This window comes from Drosophila simulans, unplaced genomic scaffold, assembly GCF_016746395.2.
Source record: "Drosophila simulans strain w501 unplaced genomic scaffold, Prin_Dsim_3.1 Segkk87_quiver_pilon, whole genome shotgun sequence".
NCBI classification, from domain to species: Eukaryota; Metazoa; Arthropoda; class Insecta; order Diptera; family Drosophilidae; genus Drosophila; species Drosophila simulans.
Genome location: NW_025416883.1, coordinates 410,253 through 428,875, shown reverse-complemented (window position 1 = coordinate 428,875; position 18,623 = coordinate 410,253). Strand labels below are relative to the sequence as shown.

Below are 18,623 nucleotides of genomic sequence, written 5' to 3'. Positions count from 1 at the left end.
AAAATATACAACTTATGTACCCAAAACGTAATCATATAAAATTTTCAATACATTATTATCAGCCGTCTCTGTATACAAATTTTCAGATGCGAAGTACCCGGTTATTAATGTAAACATAACTTTCTGACGAATTGAAATATGAAATATTCGACCTCTTAATAACTTTGTGTTAATCAATTAATGGCCTTATAAGTTACCCAGACCTGTATAGGGAAACCAAATCGGAAAGTGATAGTGAATAATAACTCGTTCAAACATCAACTAGCACAGGCAGAAAAAAAACATATACACAATGAATGTGTCCCAAATTGAAATGTTAGTTCAGACCGCTAATCAAGAACAGAGGCTTTGGGCCGAGTTCGCGGATCAAATTAGTCCCGTTAACCAACAATTAAAAAATTTGCGTGTAGAACCGCCAGAGGTAGAAACTTACCAGAGGGTAGCCGTACAGCCGGGAGCACCACAGTGCGAAACACCTTTACACATAGTAAAGTCCGATTTTACTGGCATTCGGGCGCGTTCGCTGCTCGTTTCGCACAACACAGTGCTTAATTTTAAAGGCATTTTAGACTGCTCCTATGCAGATAAAATATCCTGGCGCCTATCACGACAGGGACTTGCGTCGTTCCGTCAAGGCGACCAAGCCCGAATGCAGTGCTACGATGAGGTCAAAAGAAAATTAACCCTCGTCACAAACAAATATGTCATGACATATGATGATGAAAGAGCCACCTGCTTAATAAAGATAAAAAAAATCCATAAGGGCTGTTGTTTTTCCAGCACAACCCAAAGAGGCTAGTATCGAACGAAGTATGTTTGCGACCACATTGCCGGGCGGTGGAGCAAATAAATCAGAATTTTGATTTTAACAAGAGCGAGCCAACACCGCGCGCCTGAAAAACAAGGCTAAAATTCTTTTGCCGACCGCGGCCCAGAAAAACGCCATTATTTCAAAAAGCCAAGCAAGAATCAAAATACCGGTTCATGGCGCAAACGGGACGACTGCGTCTCTAACCTACCCAAATAAAATGCATCACCAGAACCAATGAAGATAGATCCATCGTCTTCAAAGCTTAGACATTCCTCGAACTTTTGCAGGGAAGTAATAAACATGCACCTATAGGCTAAACTCCTCTGAGAGAAATTCTGGCCAAAGCCGCCAGAGGGTTTTCAATGTTGAGAACGCCGGCAATACGGAAGAAGATGATAATTACGAAATCGCGGCCACCGCCACTCTTAAAGCGATTGAGGACGACAGTGACTCATTGGACTCCAACGACCTTATCAGATTTAAAAAAATGTCCCGCTTGCCCTTTATTAAACGATGGCTGGAGTGGCAAAAAATTATGTAAAGCCCCTAAAGGAGCTAAAAAACAAAAAGTGCTTAATGCACATATTCTTTTTACTTGATACTATCACTACTTCCGATGCCATTTCGACTTGCTAACGCAGGTCGGAGCTGCATTAGATCTACGCAACAACGCAATTAGGTATGGAAACGCATCGGAACAGCTAAAATACCACGAAGGCGATACATACTGTGAACTTCAAAAATATCGATGACGTAGAAATCCCAAGTTCGATGAAAGCTGAATTCAAAAAAATTATCCTTAAAAGGAAACACGGGTTTTCGCACTCTAATGAGGCGCTTCCATTTAACACCTCGATCATTGCCACAATTCGTGCGGAGACTAACAAACCCGTATATTCAAAGCTATATCCTTACCCCATGAGAGCAGCGGATTTTGTTAACACAGAAATCACACAGCTGTTAAAGGCTGGCATTATCCTGCCTTCTAAGTCGCCATTCAACAGCCCAACTTGGGTGGTTGACAAAAAAGGAACTGATGCCGACGGAAACAAAAACGACTGGTGATCGATTTCACGAAACTGAATGAACGACCATCGCCGGTCGCTACCCTATGACAAGTATTCCTATGATTTTAGCGAAATTAGGAAAGGCAAACTTAAAATCCCTAGACTTAAAATCGGGGTACCACCAGATTTAACTGGCCGAAAAAGACCGCGATAAAACTGTCTTCTCCATTAACGGAGGAAAGTATGAATTCTGCCGTCTACCCTTGGACTAAAGAATGCAGGAAGCATCTTCCAATTTGTTACGTCTACGTAATAATTTTCTCCGAAAATTCTGCTGACCACTTCACACACATTGACGCAGTACTTAAATGCCACTCTCATGTTGGCTTGATGAGAGTGGCACCTAAAAAAAACCAAATTCTTCAAAGCATGTGTTGAATTTTTGGATTTTGTTGTTACATCAAACGGAGCCAAAACAGACCAGTAAAAGGTAAAAACCATTCAAGAGTAGACCGAACCAAAAAATTTGTTCAGACTCAGGTCCTTTTTGGACTTGCCAGTTATTACAGAAGTTTTGTTAAAGACTTCGCTGCCTATCTATCATCGGAAGATGTAATACTAACCGATAATGATAATGAGGCTTCCTTTAATACGGAGACCGTAACTTCGTTATTGAAAAACCAATATGACATTGACATCGTTAATGCACCCCCTTTACACAGTAGCTTCATCGGGCCAGTGGAGCGATTCCACAGCACCCTAACAGAAATAGCTATGTGCATTAAAATTTACAAAAAGGTTGACAACACCGTCGAGCTCATCATGAGAGCCACGGTAGAGTATAATAAGACATTACACTCAGTCACAAATTTACATCCAAAATATGCCTTACACTCAGCCAACGACACTCAGAGACTGGCAATTAGGAACAGCATAGAAAAAGCGCAACAGGCTAATCTAGATAGGTTCAACCCTACCAGACAAAATCGAATTTTTAAGGTAGAAGAAAAGGTATATCTCAAAAACAACAAACGGTTAGGGAATAAACTAACTACCCTTGTTTATGTACTCCATACTTAAGCATACTTATACGCACAATAGATTTAACCTCCCGCCTTCTTACAGACTACTCGCACTCCCAGTATATTCCTATCACGCACGGTGTTGTACTGGTCTGGGAACAGAAATATTTGCTTAGGCATTCAATTAAAGTGATCGAATTCTGAATAATGGTAGAAGAAACTAGTGGGTTGTCCGATTTATTCCCGATATATTATTAAATGTCGATACCGACCATATAAAAAGTTTTCTAGGCACCGCACTCAAGGTAATAGCGGGCACACCTCCGATTTTGAAATGTTAAAAATGTCGGAATCCCGGGTAATAGAGTCAAATAATAGGTAGTCATAAACAGGTAGTCATAAACACACAACCCCAAAAAAAAATTAATGATTTAACAGAGGTAGCTAACAAAATCATTCTAGCAAAACAAAATAATATGGTTGACACTCCTCACTTGTATGAGATATTGTTAGATACTGCTAGAAATAGAATGTTAATAACCGAAATTCAAAATTTATTGATTACCGTCACACTGGCTAAAGCCAATATAAAAAAGCCTGCCATTTTTAACCATGACGATTTGAAGTCTGTACTAACTGTGTGTACTGTACTGTTCGACTTTAAAGAGTGGCTGCGGCTCTTTGTTCCTGTTGAGAATGTTGAGCACCGTTTTGGCGTTGAAGTTCTTCTCCTTTAGTGCCGCGATAATTTGGGATGATGTCACTGATGACTCTATTCCTTTAATGACAACCTGCAATCCTTTGGCACTTTTCAGCTGGTAGGTATAGTAACTCCTCCCAGCTTTGTCCAGGTACTTGGTCACTGATCGGTAGCTAGACTCATCCTGAGTCTGTACTTTCGTTTCTTGTATGTTGCCCTTAATAAGAGGTATCACATGGAACTTGTTTTCTCCGATGATTGAAGCAAGTTTTTTAACCAGCGCACTTGATGTTTTCTCACGTATATATATTAGTGGTGGCTTTATCTTCTTCTGCCCCTGCTCCTGCACTTCGCAGTCATCCAATAGTGCAAACCTATTTTTACGAACAGGCACCCACTACAGCCACACTCGAAAAACCCTCAGAATGTGCCAGGACAGCCACAAAAAGTGAGCACTAACCATATATATCTAATTGACTTCGCGGGGGCAATAAACATCCCACGCCATCTAATAATCCCACTCGCCTCTGTTGATATCCCTTCTTCAAATCCCAGTACTTACAGACCACCCCTGCAGGCTGACGCCACACAACATCAACTGGATGAAATACAGAAAGTATGTGAGTTTCTACATTAAGCTAACTATCTCCCCTCCTTAATATCAAGGCAAACATCGTTAAAGCTAATTGTTGGGTCATGCAGCCGCCAAAACTGTGCAGTAGACTAATCTCATATTCTTTAATATTGTAAGCCAAATTAGTCAGTGGTAGCAGTTGCGATGCCCATAGTGCAAATGCAAAACTCGCACGCATTTATCTGTACGGCGCTCATTCCTCGTTTCTTTTGTTAGCTACCTACGTTAATCTTGGGCGCTGCATTTCGGCTGTCTGCCCTGTCAATTGCCAATTCGTCGTGTTTCGGAAAAGACTAAACCTGTGCATTCGATATAGCTCTTTGTCGGCCCTAGCTGCCTTAAATAATTCGCAAAATAAACAGTGTCGTAATATAAACAAACTTCCTTCGGTTTTTTATTATTCGCAACAGCTATTGAAAAAGCTCAATAGCTAAACACTAATTAAAACTTATGCCTGTTGTGTTTACAGATAATAGCAAATTTGTAAAGAGGCGTTTGCGACGGGCTTGGTAAGCCATCAGTTTGCAATGCTCAATGCGACGCCTTACTAAATCAGGGAGCTATGCTCATCTGTAAACCTTTAATGGAATTATAAGTCTCGGCTACTACCCAAGTAAATGGAAACATTCTATTATCATATTTATACCGAAGCCCGGGAAAGATCACAGAATTCCGTCATCTTACAGACCAAACAGTTTTTTTTTGTTTTTTTCTGCGGGAGCTACCACTACACCTTCCCCACTCCCCCGAAACCGTCCAGATCCCGTTGAATGACAACGGCATCAAGGGCCACAACAACAAAAGCTGAGCAGTCCACATACACAAATAACCACATATTGTGAAATAAGCTCATACATGTTACACACAGAAATTAAAGAAATTTTTGCGACGCATGGTCAGTGTCATTTTGACACACACACTTAAAAAGCGGACCATTGACTCAAAACCTTAAATGTAATTTCTGAATAAAGAAGAAGTCATAAAAGAAACATTATTTACCTAATCTCTCTCTCTGGAGATAAAACACAAATTGAATTAAATCAAACCAACTGACTACGTGGAGCTACGGCCCATTTATAGCTCGCTCGAGTCCCCCGGCTACACCTCTCGCCTAACCGACCGAGCGGCGCTGCCGTATATCGTACGGATCGATTCGCGAGAAGATAGACTCGATATGGAAAAGAGCACAGAAACGAGGAAATAAATAGATTAAAAATATAAATATTTGTAAATGTTTAAATATGTGTTGAAAAAGTTAGATTGATTGCTTTAACAGCGGCAGAGTCAAGATTACAGATAATAGGATTAAGCCTATTATAATCAGAACATAACACTCTGTAGGGGTCATGCCACTCATAGTTAGATCTACAATGATTTCGGATTAGGCCTATGTATCTACAGACAAGTTTATGCGGCTAAGCAAGTCAAGACGATCAAATTTACCACGAATAAAGACTTTTGTTCTACGGTTAGCTAGGGAAGGTGAATAAATAAATTAATTAGTCTACTAGAATAAGAAAATATTATAAGGTTTGCATCCCAATTAGGTAAACAGTAAGAAGTTTTTTGGACCGATTCAATGCAGTCCGAAATTCACTCGTATTGTGGACTCCAAACATGTAATCCATACGCAAGAATCGGGCGGACTAGCTAAGCTAAATGAGGTTTTGGTCATAAAAGGCTTGTCAAATTCCTTTGAAAACCTTTTTAGTCATGTCAAGTAAGGCCTAAGGTGTCCTTTGAACACCTTTTTATAAATCCAAGCACACCCCTGGCCTTATTGACAACAGTTGAAATATGGTCTGAAAATTTTACTAGGGTTCAGAATAACAGCACCCACTTAGAGTGTAAGTCGTGCGTATTGGGTTAATACGGAAAAGGTCATAACATTACACTTGGAGCCATTTAAGTTTAGTACATATTTAACAGCTATCTAGATCGGATTGTGAGTTCAAATGGCAAAATAAGGACATTTGGAGGCTGGAGGCATAATTTAACACCGTCTGCGTACATAAGTACCCGCGAATATTTTATTACTAGGGGAAGGTCGGGAATGCATAAGGTAAGGTAAAGCGAGCCAAGGTGGCTTCCTTGTCGGACACCGGATGTGACTTGGAGAATACAAGAAAAATGTCTTTTGAAAAGGACCCGTTGCGTCCGTTTTAGAAGATCAACAGGTAAACCTAATAAATCAAGTTTCAACACTAGAAGAGAATGATTGACTGAGTCAAATTCTTTACTAAAGTTAGTGGTTAGTGGCTGTTGAAGTGCATTTTTCGTCAGACATGTTTCCAAACTGTTGTATGCGGATGGTGCGATCGTTACTTGATTTTTAGCTCGTTAAGAGTTGTTATTGTATGATACAAGATAATAAACCGAAACGATTCTATTATAGACCGCCTTTATTAGACAACATTATATTAAAAAAAAAAAAAGGTTTTTAGCAAATAGATAGAATTAAGAGGACTAATGAAAATATGAAAAAATGTTAAAACATTGCTTAGAATTGTAGGTGTGGCAGTTCTGTATGCTTATTCTCAACCTTCCAGCTTTTATAGTTCTGAGATCTCGACGTTCATACGGATGGACAGAAGAACAGGGTCAGATCAAAGACACTAGAATAACAAGATGCGTAACGGCCATACACTATGCAGCCACTTTTTCGGTGACGGCCAAAATTGCGCTCCGCCCGCTCGCTTACGCTGAGAGAGTAAGAAATCTATAAATAGAAATTGCTTGCTTGAGTGAGTAAAAACAATAGACGAGAACGTATATATGTGTGTGTACTTGTGCTCGAAGACTATTTTGGGCCAAAATGAATTCTGATCGAAGAAACGAATTTACATATTTGGAGTTTTGGACAATTTCGTAGCAATATGAAATGACTATTATAATTTTAAAGTTTTTTAAATTCGTTTGTTAAAATCGCTGCTCGAATTTGCTACCGTTTACATGAACTTAATGCATTGCTCAACAATAAATTTTTTTTATACACATTTGTTTTTTATTATTTTTAAATTTATTTCAAAAACTTTAATGTGTATTATACAAATTTTAAAAATAAGATCACATGGTGCCGTTAGTTTCCCGAAGTCTGAGTCTATTAAGTAATACAAATTTAAAACATAAATAAAAATATTGAAAAGATATAACTTTTACAATAAACAATCTTGAGGCACGAAGTGCGGACACAAGCACTAATCAATCGTTGCCTTATTAATATTTCACACGTCGCAAGCTGAATACTCTAATGACAAATATTCTAATATAAAGTCATTTTTTAAATTTATTTTGGTTATTTTGGAGCGCGATTTAGCATTCATTCAGTGTCCATATAGTCCAGCTCAGGAAGTCGCCTGTGTGTTGTCCCTTCGATCGTTCAAACCAGACTAATTAACTTAAGCATCGAGCATAACTCGATGCTTTTCTTCTATTCCTCAACTTCACTCAATTATTTCATTATCCTTACTTCGTTTCCACGAAACTCTACCAACAACAAGAACAGGCGCCATGCTCATTTGATACACACACAAATGATGCCCACTCAATAACGGAACGCTTTCCGTGAATTTTATTATTCGCTGCTCCTTCTTAACATAACAGATCAACCACATAATTTCGGTTACATTCAAATAATACGTTAGATCTACTCAATCTCCGACATGTACATAGATTCAGCTATTACAATTTCTAAGCTATATTTAAATAATAATAACGTTAAGGCAATTGATAAAAAATAATATAGATTTAAAGTCTTGGCGTTAAACATTTTGTTATTCTAGTGTCTTTGGTCAGATCGATTCAGCTATTGATACTGATCAAGAATATATATACTTTATATGGTTGGAAACGCTTCCTCATACCGGCTTATTACTTTTCAACGAATGTGGTATATCCTCTTACCCTACGAGCAAGGGGTGTAACAAGACAAGGTGAGGTTGGGTAATACTATAACATATATACATACTTGTGTATTCGAATGCATTGATCATGATGACCTTGGGTGGCTATCATTACATCTGCTTCATCCAATACAAAAACGGTTATTTTCTTCATATCAAATAAACGAAATTTTATTCCCCAATCCAAAAGTTTTCCTGGGGTACCAATCAAAATGTGTTCTTCAATTTTTTTACTGCGGTCAACTTTAATGTAAAGCGGAATATATAAATAAAAAAAGTGTTTGAAATATGGTAAAATAACATACCCTCTTCTCCACGGACCGCAAATCTTAGCTTTATTTCCCGGCAAAATTGTCCCATTCGCGCAGCCACTTCTCCAGTTTGAATTGCCAACTCGTACGTAGGGGATAAACACAGAACCTGAAAATATTTGTAATTCATCACGTGAGAATTTTTGTTATTAAATATTATTAATATTATAATAGTTATAAATATAATATTATATTATTATTTAATGAAATACTATTTTACGACTCTCCTAAAAAGACACCATTATATTAAAACCAGGAGTCTTTTTTTATATCCGGTACTCGTAGACTAGAAGAGTAACTTCTTCGAAAAGTATGTCGAAGGAAGCACTTTCGAATGAATAATTAGTTATACTTGATATGTCGATCTGTTCAAAATAGCGTCGAGATGGCACTATAACTAGAAATATGCTTTTAAACATGCAGAATTTGTGCAATACGCAATGAAGTACAATTCCTACCTGCCATGTTTGTCTGTTCATTTATACGTCGAAATCGCGGAATCTGCAAGTCCAATTTCCAGCTTTTAAAGTTTCTCAGATCTCGACATTCATACGGACGGATAGACATGGTCAGTAATCCTGATCATGAATATATATACTTTATAAGGTCGGAAACACTTCCTCTACGAGAACAGGGTATATTTAGTTACGTAGCACCTTCAACACGCAAAATTATAATTATCAACTAGTTTTTTTTTTCTTTTTAGACAAGAAGGAAGCATACACAGCTTATAGATAATGCATTTTAAACGAAAATTAGCAATCAAAATATAATCTATAACTTCATGAATCCAGTAAGAAATGTAGTTGTTTTTTTTTTTTTTTTTTTTTTTTTGTGATATATTATATTATATTTGTGATATTATATTTGTTGGTAGAACGACATATACGAATTATATACGAATGCGAATGATCATTATCATTAGCCAAATAATTGCAGAACGCTGAGCCAAAAGTCGTAGATGCGTGCTTATATTCTGCCGCAGCGTCTCTATTGCTGCACAGCCGATGAGTTTAATTTTGTCTATCAAATTTAGCAACTGTTAGCGGCTGCGAGACCCGACATACTCTCCACGTTGGATGAGTGGCTTTCAACAGAGTCTGCAGATGGAGCTCATTCACTGCTCGGTAAGGTCATTCGTAACGATGACTAGTTTACGGTCATTGAAATCCAATGAATAGTTTTTCAGCCGACATTCTACTCCAAGAAGTCCATCTCGATCAATTAAGGGTGAATGCAAGTAGAGTGAGGTAGATGGCTGTATTGTTTTAATAGTGTACAGTGATTTACGGGGGAATTTGACATGTTTTTTTTAGCATAAATTAATATCTCACAAACGATTTAAGATACGATGATAATTATACATACCTTTAGAATTATTATTTTTTTTACTCAATATATTCTTCCGTATCTATTTCAACGTTAAAAAATAAGTCATTTTCATATTCCTTTACACAATGAGAATCATCAAATCATGTATGTTCAAATTCACGACAATTCAATGACTTCTCGCGGAAGAGGGAGTTCACCGATGGCGCATGCTTTATGTTTGCAACAGATGATTTTACATCTGCTAATTTTTAACATTTGACTGTTTATTTACACTTGTGTAACACAGCATGAACCTTTGATCAATTTTTAATCCGTTAAGAAAATTTGTTTCAAAATTAAAAAAAAAACATTTATGTATAAAAAAAACGGATCGAATTCCCCATAGTGCATTTGTCTCAAAACTAGAATCGCCTTTTCCCGAAATGCTAGTGGATGACTTTGTCTTCTGAAGTTGAGATTGATCACGAATCGGTGCAGTAGAGAAGGGAACGGTAAGTAACAAAGGTTTCGGATCGTTTATCAATAGTATGGCAGTACTAGCGGCGCAACATGTTTACTAAGATCAAAGGCACTAGAATATTCTATTCTATTATTCTAGTGTCTTTGCTAAGATCCTGTGCCAAAAGAGCAGTAGACATTCCAGGCAGAGGGTTCTTCGGCATGATGCGAGTTTAGAGTAAAGCGATTGTGGTGAAGGCGAGGCCAAGTTTCCCAGATGAAGCAGGGTGTGGTGCTTAGATCCGCAGGCACGGCAATTGCCGGAGTTGGACTGCTTCAGTTGATGACCACTCTTGAGGCAATTTAAACGAAGAGTCAGTCTTTTCGCTTCTTGAAATCGATTTGCTGGGTTCTTGTTCCTAAGACATAGAAGCATTGCAAAACATATAGCATAGTTGCCATCCGATATTTCCAGTGAGCGAATGGTTTCCAGTGCAGTGTCCATCAGACATGATCGTAGATGCTGCAGGTTTTCTATGTTTGTGAGGTCAGGATGACCAGCCAGTTAGCATAGCATCCAGCGAATTTTGGAAGCCCACGAGGGGGCAGCGAGGGTGCCCTATTCCGGAGTGAATGCTGCTGATGGCCACAATCACACGGAAAAATGCCGCCAACAAAGGTTGAGTTGGCAATTCTTTTCGAGGCGCGCTTTAAAATCTCCCCCCAACTGAGGTAAGCGGAATTAGCAACAGCTTTCGTTAGTTGGCTCTGTACTCATTATGTAAGTGTACGAACGAAATTACTTTTAATGTTCACTGCCTCTAACTTTGTCTGAATATAATCAAATTCATACATATTGCAACAAATTGTTGTTCAACAACGCAACAACCGGGAATGAATTAAAGTTAAAGCTTTAAACAGCTTGGTATGATTTGCACTATGTGTTATTTATGCACAAATCATGTAACGAAGATAATGCTGCACAGTTGAGGTGCCGTAAAGTTGATTGATAAGTTGAATTCTGGCGGCTGCGAGACCCGAAATAGAAAATTAAAATATATATTTAATTACGTATTATATATATACATATTATATTATATGTATTATATCAGTTAGCACGCAGCACATGCTTCCTCCTCCAAACCGCGCTTGTTCCCACTACTTCTGCTGCGGTCATTGTTCTGCAAGCGGGGCCGTTCCTACATCACCTCCATCGCAGCGTCAGCATCGGACGATAGGCCAACGACTGTGGAGCGCTGCAGCGTACCTCTGACGATGTAGGATTTGGCTAAGCCAGAGCTAGAATAACAAGATGCGTAGCGCCATACGATTTTTTTGCACACGTTTTTTTCGGCGTGGTTTTAGAGATGGCTCCAGACTCTCTGGAATTTGTGTTCTAGAGTGAGAAAGCGGAGAGCTCTACAGTAAACACATTGACAGCCGCCAACTGTATGTGTGCACACGTATGCTCATGCATTGTAAATTGATGCCCTTCTTGCTTTGCATTGCCTAAACGTTATTATTATTTAAATATTAGAAAATATAAATTTTTAAATAGTAATAGCCGAATCTATGTACCTAATATACCCAACTTAAATTCAAAAATGACTTTATATTAGAATATTTGTCATTAGAGTATTCAGCTTGGGACGTGAGAAAAATTAGAGTAGACATTGTCTAGTAGACAACGGTGTGACCGCACGCCGTGCCTCAAGAAATCAATTTTCCCCATTAAACAGGTCTCAAATTAGTATTTATTTTATAAATATTAACTTTTAACTATGTATGGTTGTATAATTTAATAAAATATATTTTTTTAAATGTATTTTCATTTTTTGAAAAACTTGATTTATATTACAGAAGTAATGATAACAATTCCAGATCGCAACTATATTTTATCATAAGTTGAAATATTGCTAAACTTAATAATAATGCTGTAAAAGATATTACTCACAGTCTCTTGTTAACGATTCGCAACAAACTGGGCAAAAACTCAAAATAGGAAAGTTTGTTTCTTAGATCAAAATTGGTTTTGGCCCGAAAATCGTCCTCTAGCATAAGTACGCGCACTTATACACATTAACGTTTATTTTTTACTTACACAACCAAGCACATTCTCTTTATAGATTTCTAGCGTTCTCAATTTTACGCGAGCGGAGAAAGTGCAATTTTGCATAGTTTTTGGTTTTACAAAGTTCGTTTGTTTATATGCTACAAATACCATTTTTACAAGGCAAGTTTACATTACTGAATGACTATTTTAGAACATACATCAAGCCTAAATTCATCATTTCCAAAAGATATTATACCCGTTAGTTGTAGAATAAAAAGGTATACTAGATTCGTTGAAAGTAAAGTATATATATTCTTGATCAGGATCAATCCGATTAGGTCTTGCTCTCAGCATAAATATTCTAGAGACAAAGACGCGGCGCCAGTCTTGTAAATTTCTATCGATTTTTGCCGCGCCCACTATAACGCCCTAAATCCGCACAAAACTGCCACGCTCACATTTTCGAAACATTTTTTGATATTTTTTTCATAATTTAGCAACGCTTGTTGGGCCCCTGAGTGAATAACCTCAATTGGCATCCCACGAGTGACCGAGTGCATGGTTTTGATATATTCTACCGTTGCCCTCAGGATTAGTTCTACTGTGTCATTGGTCTTTTTGTCTAGCTTAAGACATCTGGCAATTTCTGCCAATGTGCTGTGGAACCGTTCAACTTGGCCATTGGTCGAGCTGTGGAGTGGGGGCGCATTCACTATGTCAATGTCGAAGCTGTTCTTGAGCATTGAGGTGACAGTTTCTGAGTTGAATGCGGGTTCGTTGTCGCAATATACCGTTTTCATATTGGGAAAAAAGTTGTGAGGAGTCTTAAAACTCCCCACAAATCTCGTGTAGGGGAGTGGCCTAACAACAGCCGCGATGCAAGGCGGCCAGGGCAAAGCGGAGAGCCCGTGAATTAACGGTACCCCGTTAGGTCTTGGACTCGAGCGGGCCAAGGGCACAGGGGTCGAACGATAACGGTACGGATGTCGGACAGGCACAAAGAAGACGCACCGTGAACTAACGGTACCGATCTGGACCTTGGACTCGAGTTGACCAAGGGCACAGAGGTCGACCGGTAACGGTGCGTGCACAAAGAGGACGCACCGTGAACTAACGGTACAACTGTTGGACCTTGTACCCGAGCGGGCCGTGCTCGAAAGGGGAAATAACGGGATCCCCCCTATAAAGCGACGGCGCAAGTGCAGCTCGGGCAGTCAGTCTCAACACGCGAGGAGTACGTACGCGAGGATAGTCGAGGAGAGTACCGGCGCGAGTTGCGCGGTCAGCGCGCAGTCGGAACGGGGTCTAAAGGCGGAGGAGAGGAGATAGTTAGTGAGACAGCGAGATCGCGTACGGAAGAAGGCGGAGCGTCGGAGTGTTAACAGAAGGACTTCGGAAGTGTGAACGCGCGGTCAGAAGGAAAGGAGCAGTGCAAGCATCGGGCGGCAAGAAGCCCGAAGGACGCGGAAGGACGATCACCACAAGCAAGTGGAGATCCTGGGAGTGGAGGAGGAGGAACTGGCGTGTCGTAAGGATCAGTGGAGTCAGTGGCCAGCAAAGGTGGTCCCAGGCCGAGCGTTGCCTCGCCCGTGGACGATACACCCTGCCCCATAACATCCTACATCCGTTTCGGCCGGCAGATGGACCTTCAGAAGGGAATGCAAGAACTTGGCGTGTCCGTAAGGGTCAGTGGTCGGCAAAGGTGGTCCCAGGACGAGCGTTGCCTAGCCCAAGGACGACACACCCTGCCCCATAACATCCTAGTCCCGTCGGGCCGACTCGTCGTCCGCGTCAAGGAACAAGCAGTACCACGGAGGCAAGGCGTTGCAAGAGAAGCGCCGCAAGAGTAGTGAGATCTCCGAAATATAATATAAAAACAGCAGAATAAACGGCTATATTAAGAACCTATTGCGTTTCCTTGGTCGGGCAATCACACAAATCATAAATTTGGTGGGACGAACGCACAAACTCTCTGAGCTAGCCGCTGCAACCAGTAGCGAGCGAAATAAAGAAAATCAGTTCGTTACAAAGTTAATAATCTGCAGCAGGGCTGCTGTGATGTCCACTATTGTTCTGGACACCACTGGTTGCACTATTGCAAATTTAGAAAATTTGTCAATGCAAGTCAGGAATAGCTTCCTGTCGATTGAGAATATGTCAATATGCACCATTTCGCCAGTGTAAATGGGGTGTTTCCCCGAGCTCTTGCTTCTTTAGGTGCCTGTCATACTTTGCTTGGGTGCAGACCCTGCAATTATCAACCACTTCCTTTGCTAAACTGCCCATTTTAGGAAAACAGTAGTCACGAAGGACTTGCTTAATATTTTCCTGCGCGGCTGGGTGCGCACTATTGTGTTCTGCAGTGACGATTTCTAACTGCTCGTTCCTTTCTGTTATATCTGACACGACATATCTGACGGAATTGGTTAGCCAGGAAATGCGTAATGAGGTCGTGTTAGAGTGGGCAAATCGCAATGAATCGCGTATACAACGTCAGGGCTAACGACTTCTTTTAGGGCAGAGACCGCGGTGTTGAAAGGGGGAGAGCTTCATTTGAAGTAGAGAAAACCTTTTTCCTCCCCAAAATTGTGTCCTTGAACTTCTTTTTAACGGAGGCAGGTACCACAATGTCATTCACGTCATTGAAGTTTACACTGAAATAGCGAAGTTTTTCACAAACGCCCTGATACTCCAGAGAGTCCTCAGCTAGGTTCAACTTGGCTCCGGCCTAAGTTAACAGGTTTAAGCCTATAATAGCGTCGAACGATTTGAGCGAATTCAATAGGAAGAATGGAGAGGTGTGCTTGAAAACCTTCATAAAGCACTTCTGCTTGATTTCGGTGGAGCCATGTATTGAGCTCATCGAGAACGGACCGGTTTTACATTCTTTAGCTCCTTTACGGACTTAATGTAATTTTTTTCAATTCTAAAAAATTCAGTGAGTCATCGCTTGGATCGTACTCATTGTCATTGTGGATATCTTCGACTGCAGCCTTTGATGCCTTCTCATACTCCTGCTTGGGGTCTTTTGCCTTAGGAGTATCTTGGACAACATTATTGAGAGAGGCTTCCGCCTCTCTGGCCAGAGCCAGGCAGACGGCAAGTATTGTGAGATACGAGTAAAGCTCCAGCTTCGCCTCGAATTTTGTTTTGTAGGATATCTACAGTTTGGTAGCAAAGCACTACTGCCATTATAGGGCTTGAATAGGTCGTAGGCGTATATACTCATCTTGCGTGCCACAGAACTCTGGTACGGACTTGATTATGTCTGTTGTAAGTGGTAAGTCACACCTAACCTCAGCATTCACAGTAACCTTATTAAATATGGCAGGAAAAGGTATGTAATATAATAGATTTTTATCCGGTATGCAACGAAATTTATCTCGTCAGTCTTTTTTTTTTGAGCTAGGCAATAAAAGGTATGCAATATTTATTTCCTTAAAAGGGGTATGCAACAAAAATTTAGCCAAACCGAATTTCACAACCATCACGTGGCCAAACAATGAATTGTGTTTTTTTCACATGTTTTTTTTGCTTTCTTTTTACGTAGTATGCTTAAAGACGCCAGCTATATCCTATGCCGAAGTTTTAAATAATAACCAAGTAACTAGCCATCAAACCAACTCAACAACTCAACCTACTATTTTACCTGATATACAGCCTGCTTCAACTCAATTAAGCCAAACTGCACAAAATGATTTTGACGAACTTAAACAAATGATGAAACAATTAATAGGCCAAATGACAAATATGATGAACATTTTCACGCTTTTATTATCCAAACTTGACAAATAAACATCTAACAATCACCATCTGGAATGCTAACGGACTTGCACGACATATACTTGAACTAAAAACATTCTTAAATGAAAAGCTAATTAACGTCATGCTCATTTCTGAAACACACTCAACTGAGAAGACTTATATAAACATACCTAACTGTAATATTTTCTCTACTAATCACCCGGACGGTAAGGCCCATGGTGGTACTGCAGTAATAATAAAAAAAAAGCATCAAGTACATAGAGCTCGATTGATTCAAAAAGGACTACATACAGGCTACTACTATATCGACCTCAGACACAACGGGTCCAATAAATATATCTGATCTTTATTGTCCACCTAAATTTAAAAATACAAAAGACCAATACCTCAATTTTCTATGATCACTGGGAAATCGGTACTTGGCAGGAGGCGACTATAATGTACATAATATACATAACTTGGCGGTCCAGACTTACCACTGCAAAGGGATGTCAACTGTATGAAGCAATAAGAAACAATAATAGCTGTCTAAATATGTGTTTAGACATAAGTAGGCAAACTACACATCTATTTATGGGCTGCAATAAACATGTCACGGGACAGCATAAGTGGAAACTACAGATGAGTACGATTGCAGCGGCCTATTGCCGGAGTGTCAAGTGACATGACCACGCGGGAGTCCTCAAACATAGATTTAAAAATAAAACTCAGCTGCATTTACCAACGCAGACTGCGGCGTCTTACAAGCGCTGCATTATATAATTAGATGATAAAAACCTATATAAGAATGAATAAAAGGCGAAGCCCTCGCAGCAGCGAGTCAGTTAGATTCAAACACCCGAATTGAACTCAATAAGTGTACGCACAAGTGTATAGTGTGTACATTTTGGTCCTTCGAGCCGGATTCTGTTGTTTCCCCCACCAGTGGTAAAAAACACAGATGAAAAAACCAGCGCTTCATGGAAAAAGAGCAAGGAAATAGAGCAAGGTTATTCGAGTGATTCTGTTGTTTCCCCCACCAGTGGTAAGAAACACAGAATAAAAGACCACGCCTCAAAGTACTAGGATGATAAGGTGAAACATTTTGTTATTGCTTTTCCTTGGCTGATCAATCAGCTGTGAGTCGAGACACAGCTAGGTCAACTGGGCGACCAATCAAAAAATCCTCCAACGGATCACGCCAAAGAATACAAGCAGAAAGCACAAAATAGTCACAGTGATTGTTTTCCCAACATGTTGTCGGAAAGATCTGTTAAATTGATGCAAGAGCAAGGAGAGCTGCAGAAGAAAATATTGCAAGTCATCAAGGAAAAGGCATCTATATCAGCAATAGATGTATTGGTAGTCCGATTTACTACCAATAACAATGCGCTGGTAAAATTGGGAGTTGGCGATCATCAATATTTTAATGATAAAATATTTTTGAAAACTATGGATGCTATCAAGGCCTACAAGGAGTCACTATTAATGGTAGAGACACTTGAAGAAATAAATATACCAAGCGCATCAAAATTATCTGATAGCGCATCAGCTCGGAGCTCCAGTCCAGTTGATAATCTGGTTCAACTGGCGGATAGAAGAGCGGACAGGGTGAGGCAACAGATGAGCCTAATCTACGAAACCCTAGATAGTTCAAGTGAGATTGAACTAGTCAAGCAGCTGGCAATGATGAAAAGTCATTGGTCCAACGTGACGGACACACTGAAACTGCTTGAAAACAAGTATGACAGAACTGCCTTTGATCTAGATGAGACCGACATTCTGCAATCTGAAGTGGCCGCACTAGAGGTGGTACTTCAAATGAAGTTGGAACAGTTCAAAAGTTCCAACTACGACGTGCCAGAACTCCCAAAAGTGGACCTTCCAACGTTCAATGGAAATGCGAAGAAATGGCCAACATTTTACGAGCTGTTCTCTGAGCAAATAGACAGCAGGAAGGATCTCAGCAACACATGGAAGCTGGGATATTTAAGAGCCTGCTTAAAAGGAGAAGCTCAAATGGTGGTTAGCCATTTGATAACAGGATCAGCGGCTAGCTATACAGCAGCGTGGGAGCTTATCTGCAAACGCTATGAGAATAGCAGAAAAATATTCTCCCAACACTTCAACAAATTAATGGAACTGGAGTGCTTGCTGCCCCATGATGAGAAAAACTTAAGGAAGTTTTTGGATACTGCGACTGAGAGCATATTCATCATAAAAGAAAAAGGGAAAATAGAAAGCTCTGCTGACGTAATTTTAGCAGAAATTCTACTGCGGAAATTTTCGCCAGAAGCCTTACAGCTGTATGAACAGCATGTAAAAAAGGCAAGAGCTATACAGTCCTTGCAAGACGTACTGGAGTTTAGCAACAATACAACTCAGTAAATGTCATTACGAAAAATACGGTTCAGCTTGCTACAAGAAAAGTGCAAGTAAGATCGTGTGCGTTTTGCTCTAAGGATGGCCACGATATGATAAAGTGTCTCAAATTCAGAGCACAATCTATAGAAAAAAGGAAAGAATTCGTTCAAAAGAACGGCATGTACTTTAGATGCTTTGGAAAGCATACTGCTATCGACTGCAGAAAGGAAATTACATACAATCGATGCTCCAAAGGACACAACAGCCTTCTTCATGAAGACAACAAACGCAGTATCAACAGTAAT

The 18,623-nt window shown here is 39.8% G+C and overlaps 1 protein-coding gene across 4 annotated transcripts in view; it reads right to left on the bottom strand.

Annotated features, from left to right (window-relative positions):
* LOC6739795 (DEAD-box helicase Dbp80) overlaps window positions 1-18,623 on the bottom strand; it is a 53,346-nt gene that overhangs the window by 15,859 nt on the left and 18,864 nt on the right. For 3 of the 4 annotated variants that reach the window (XM_016168968.3, XM_016168969.3, XM_044923852.1), the window contains exons 5-6: window positions 8,382-8,496; window positions 8,142-8,319 (exon numbers count right to left, since the gene is read on the bottom strand). In XM_016168968.3, coding sequence (XP_016033109.1) covers window positions 8,142-8,319; window positions 8,382-8,496 — 293 coding nt within the window. Of the gene's footprint in view, window positions 1-7,713; window positions 8,079-8,141; window positions 8,320-8,381; window positions 8,497-18,623 lie in introns of those variants that run through there. The other variant, XM_039298333.2, reaches the window with a different exon arrangement.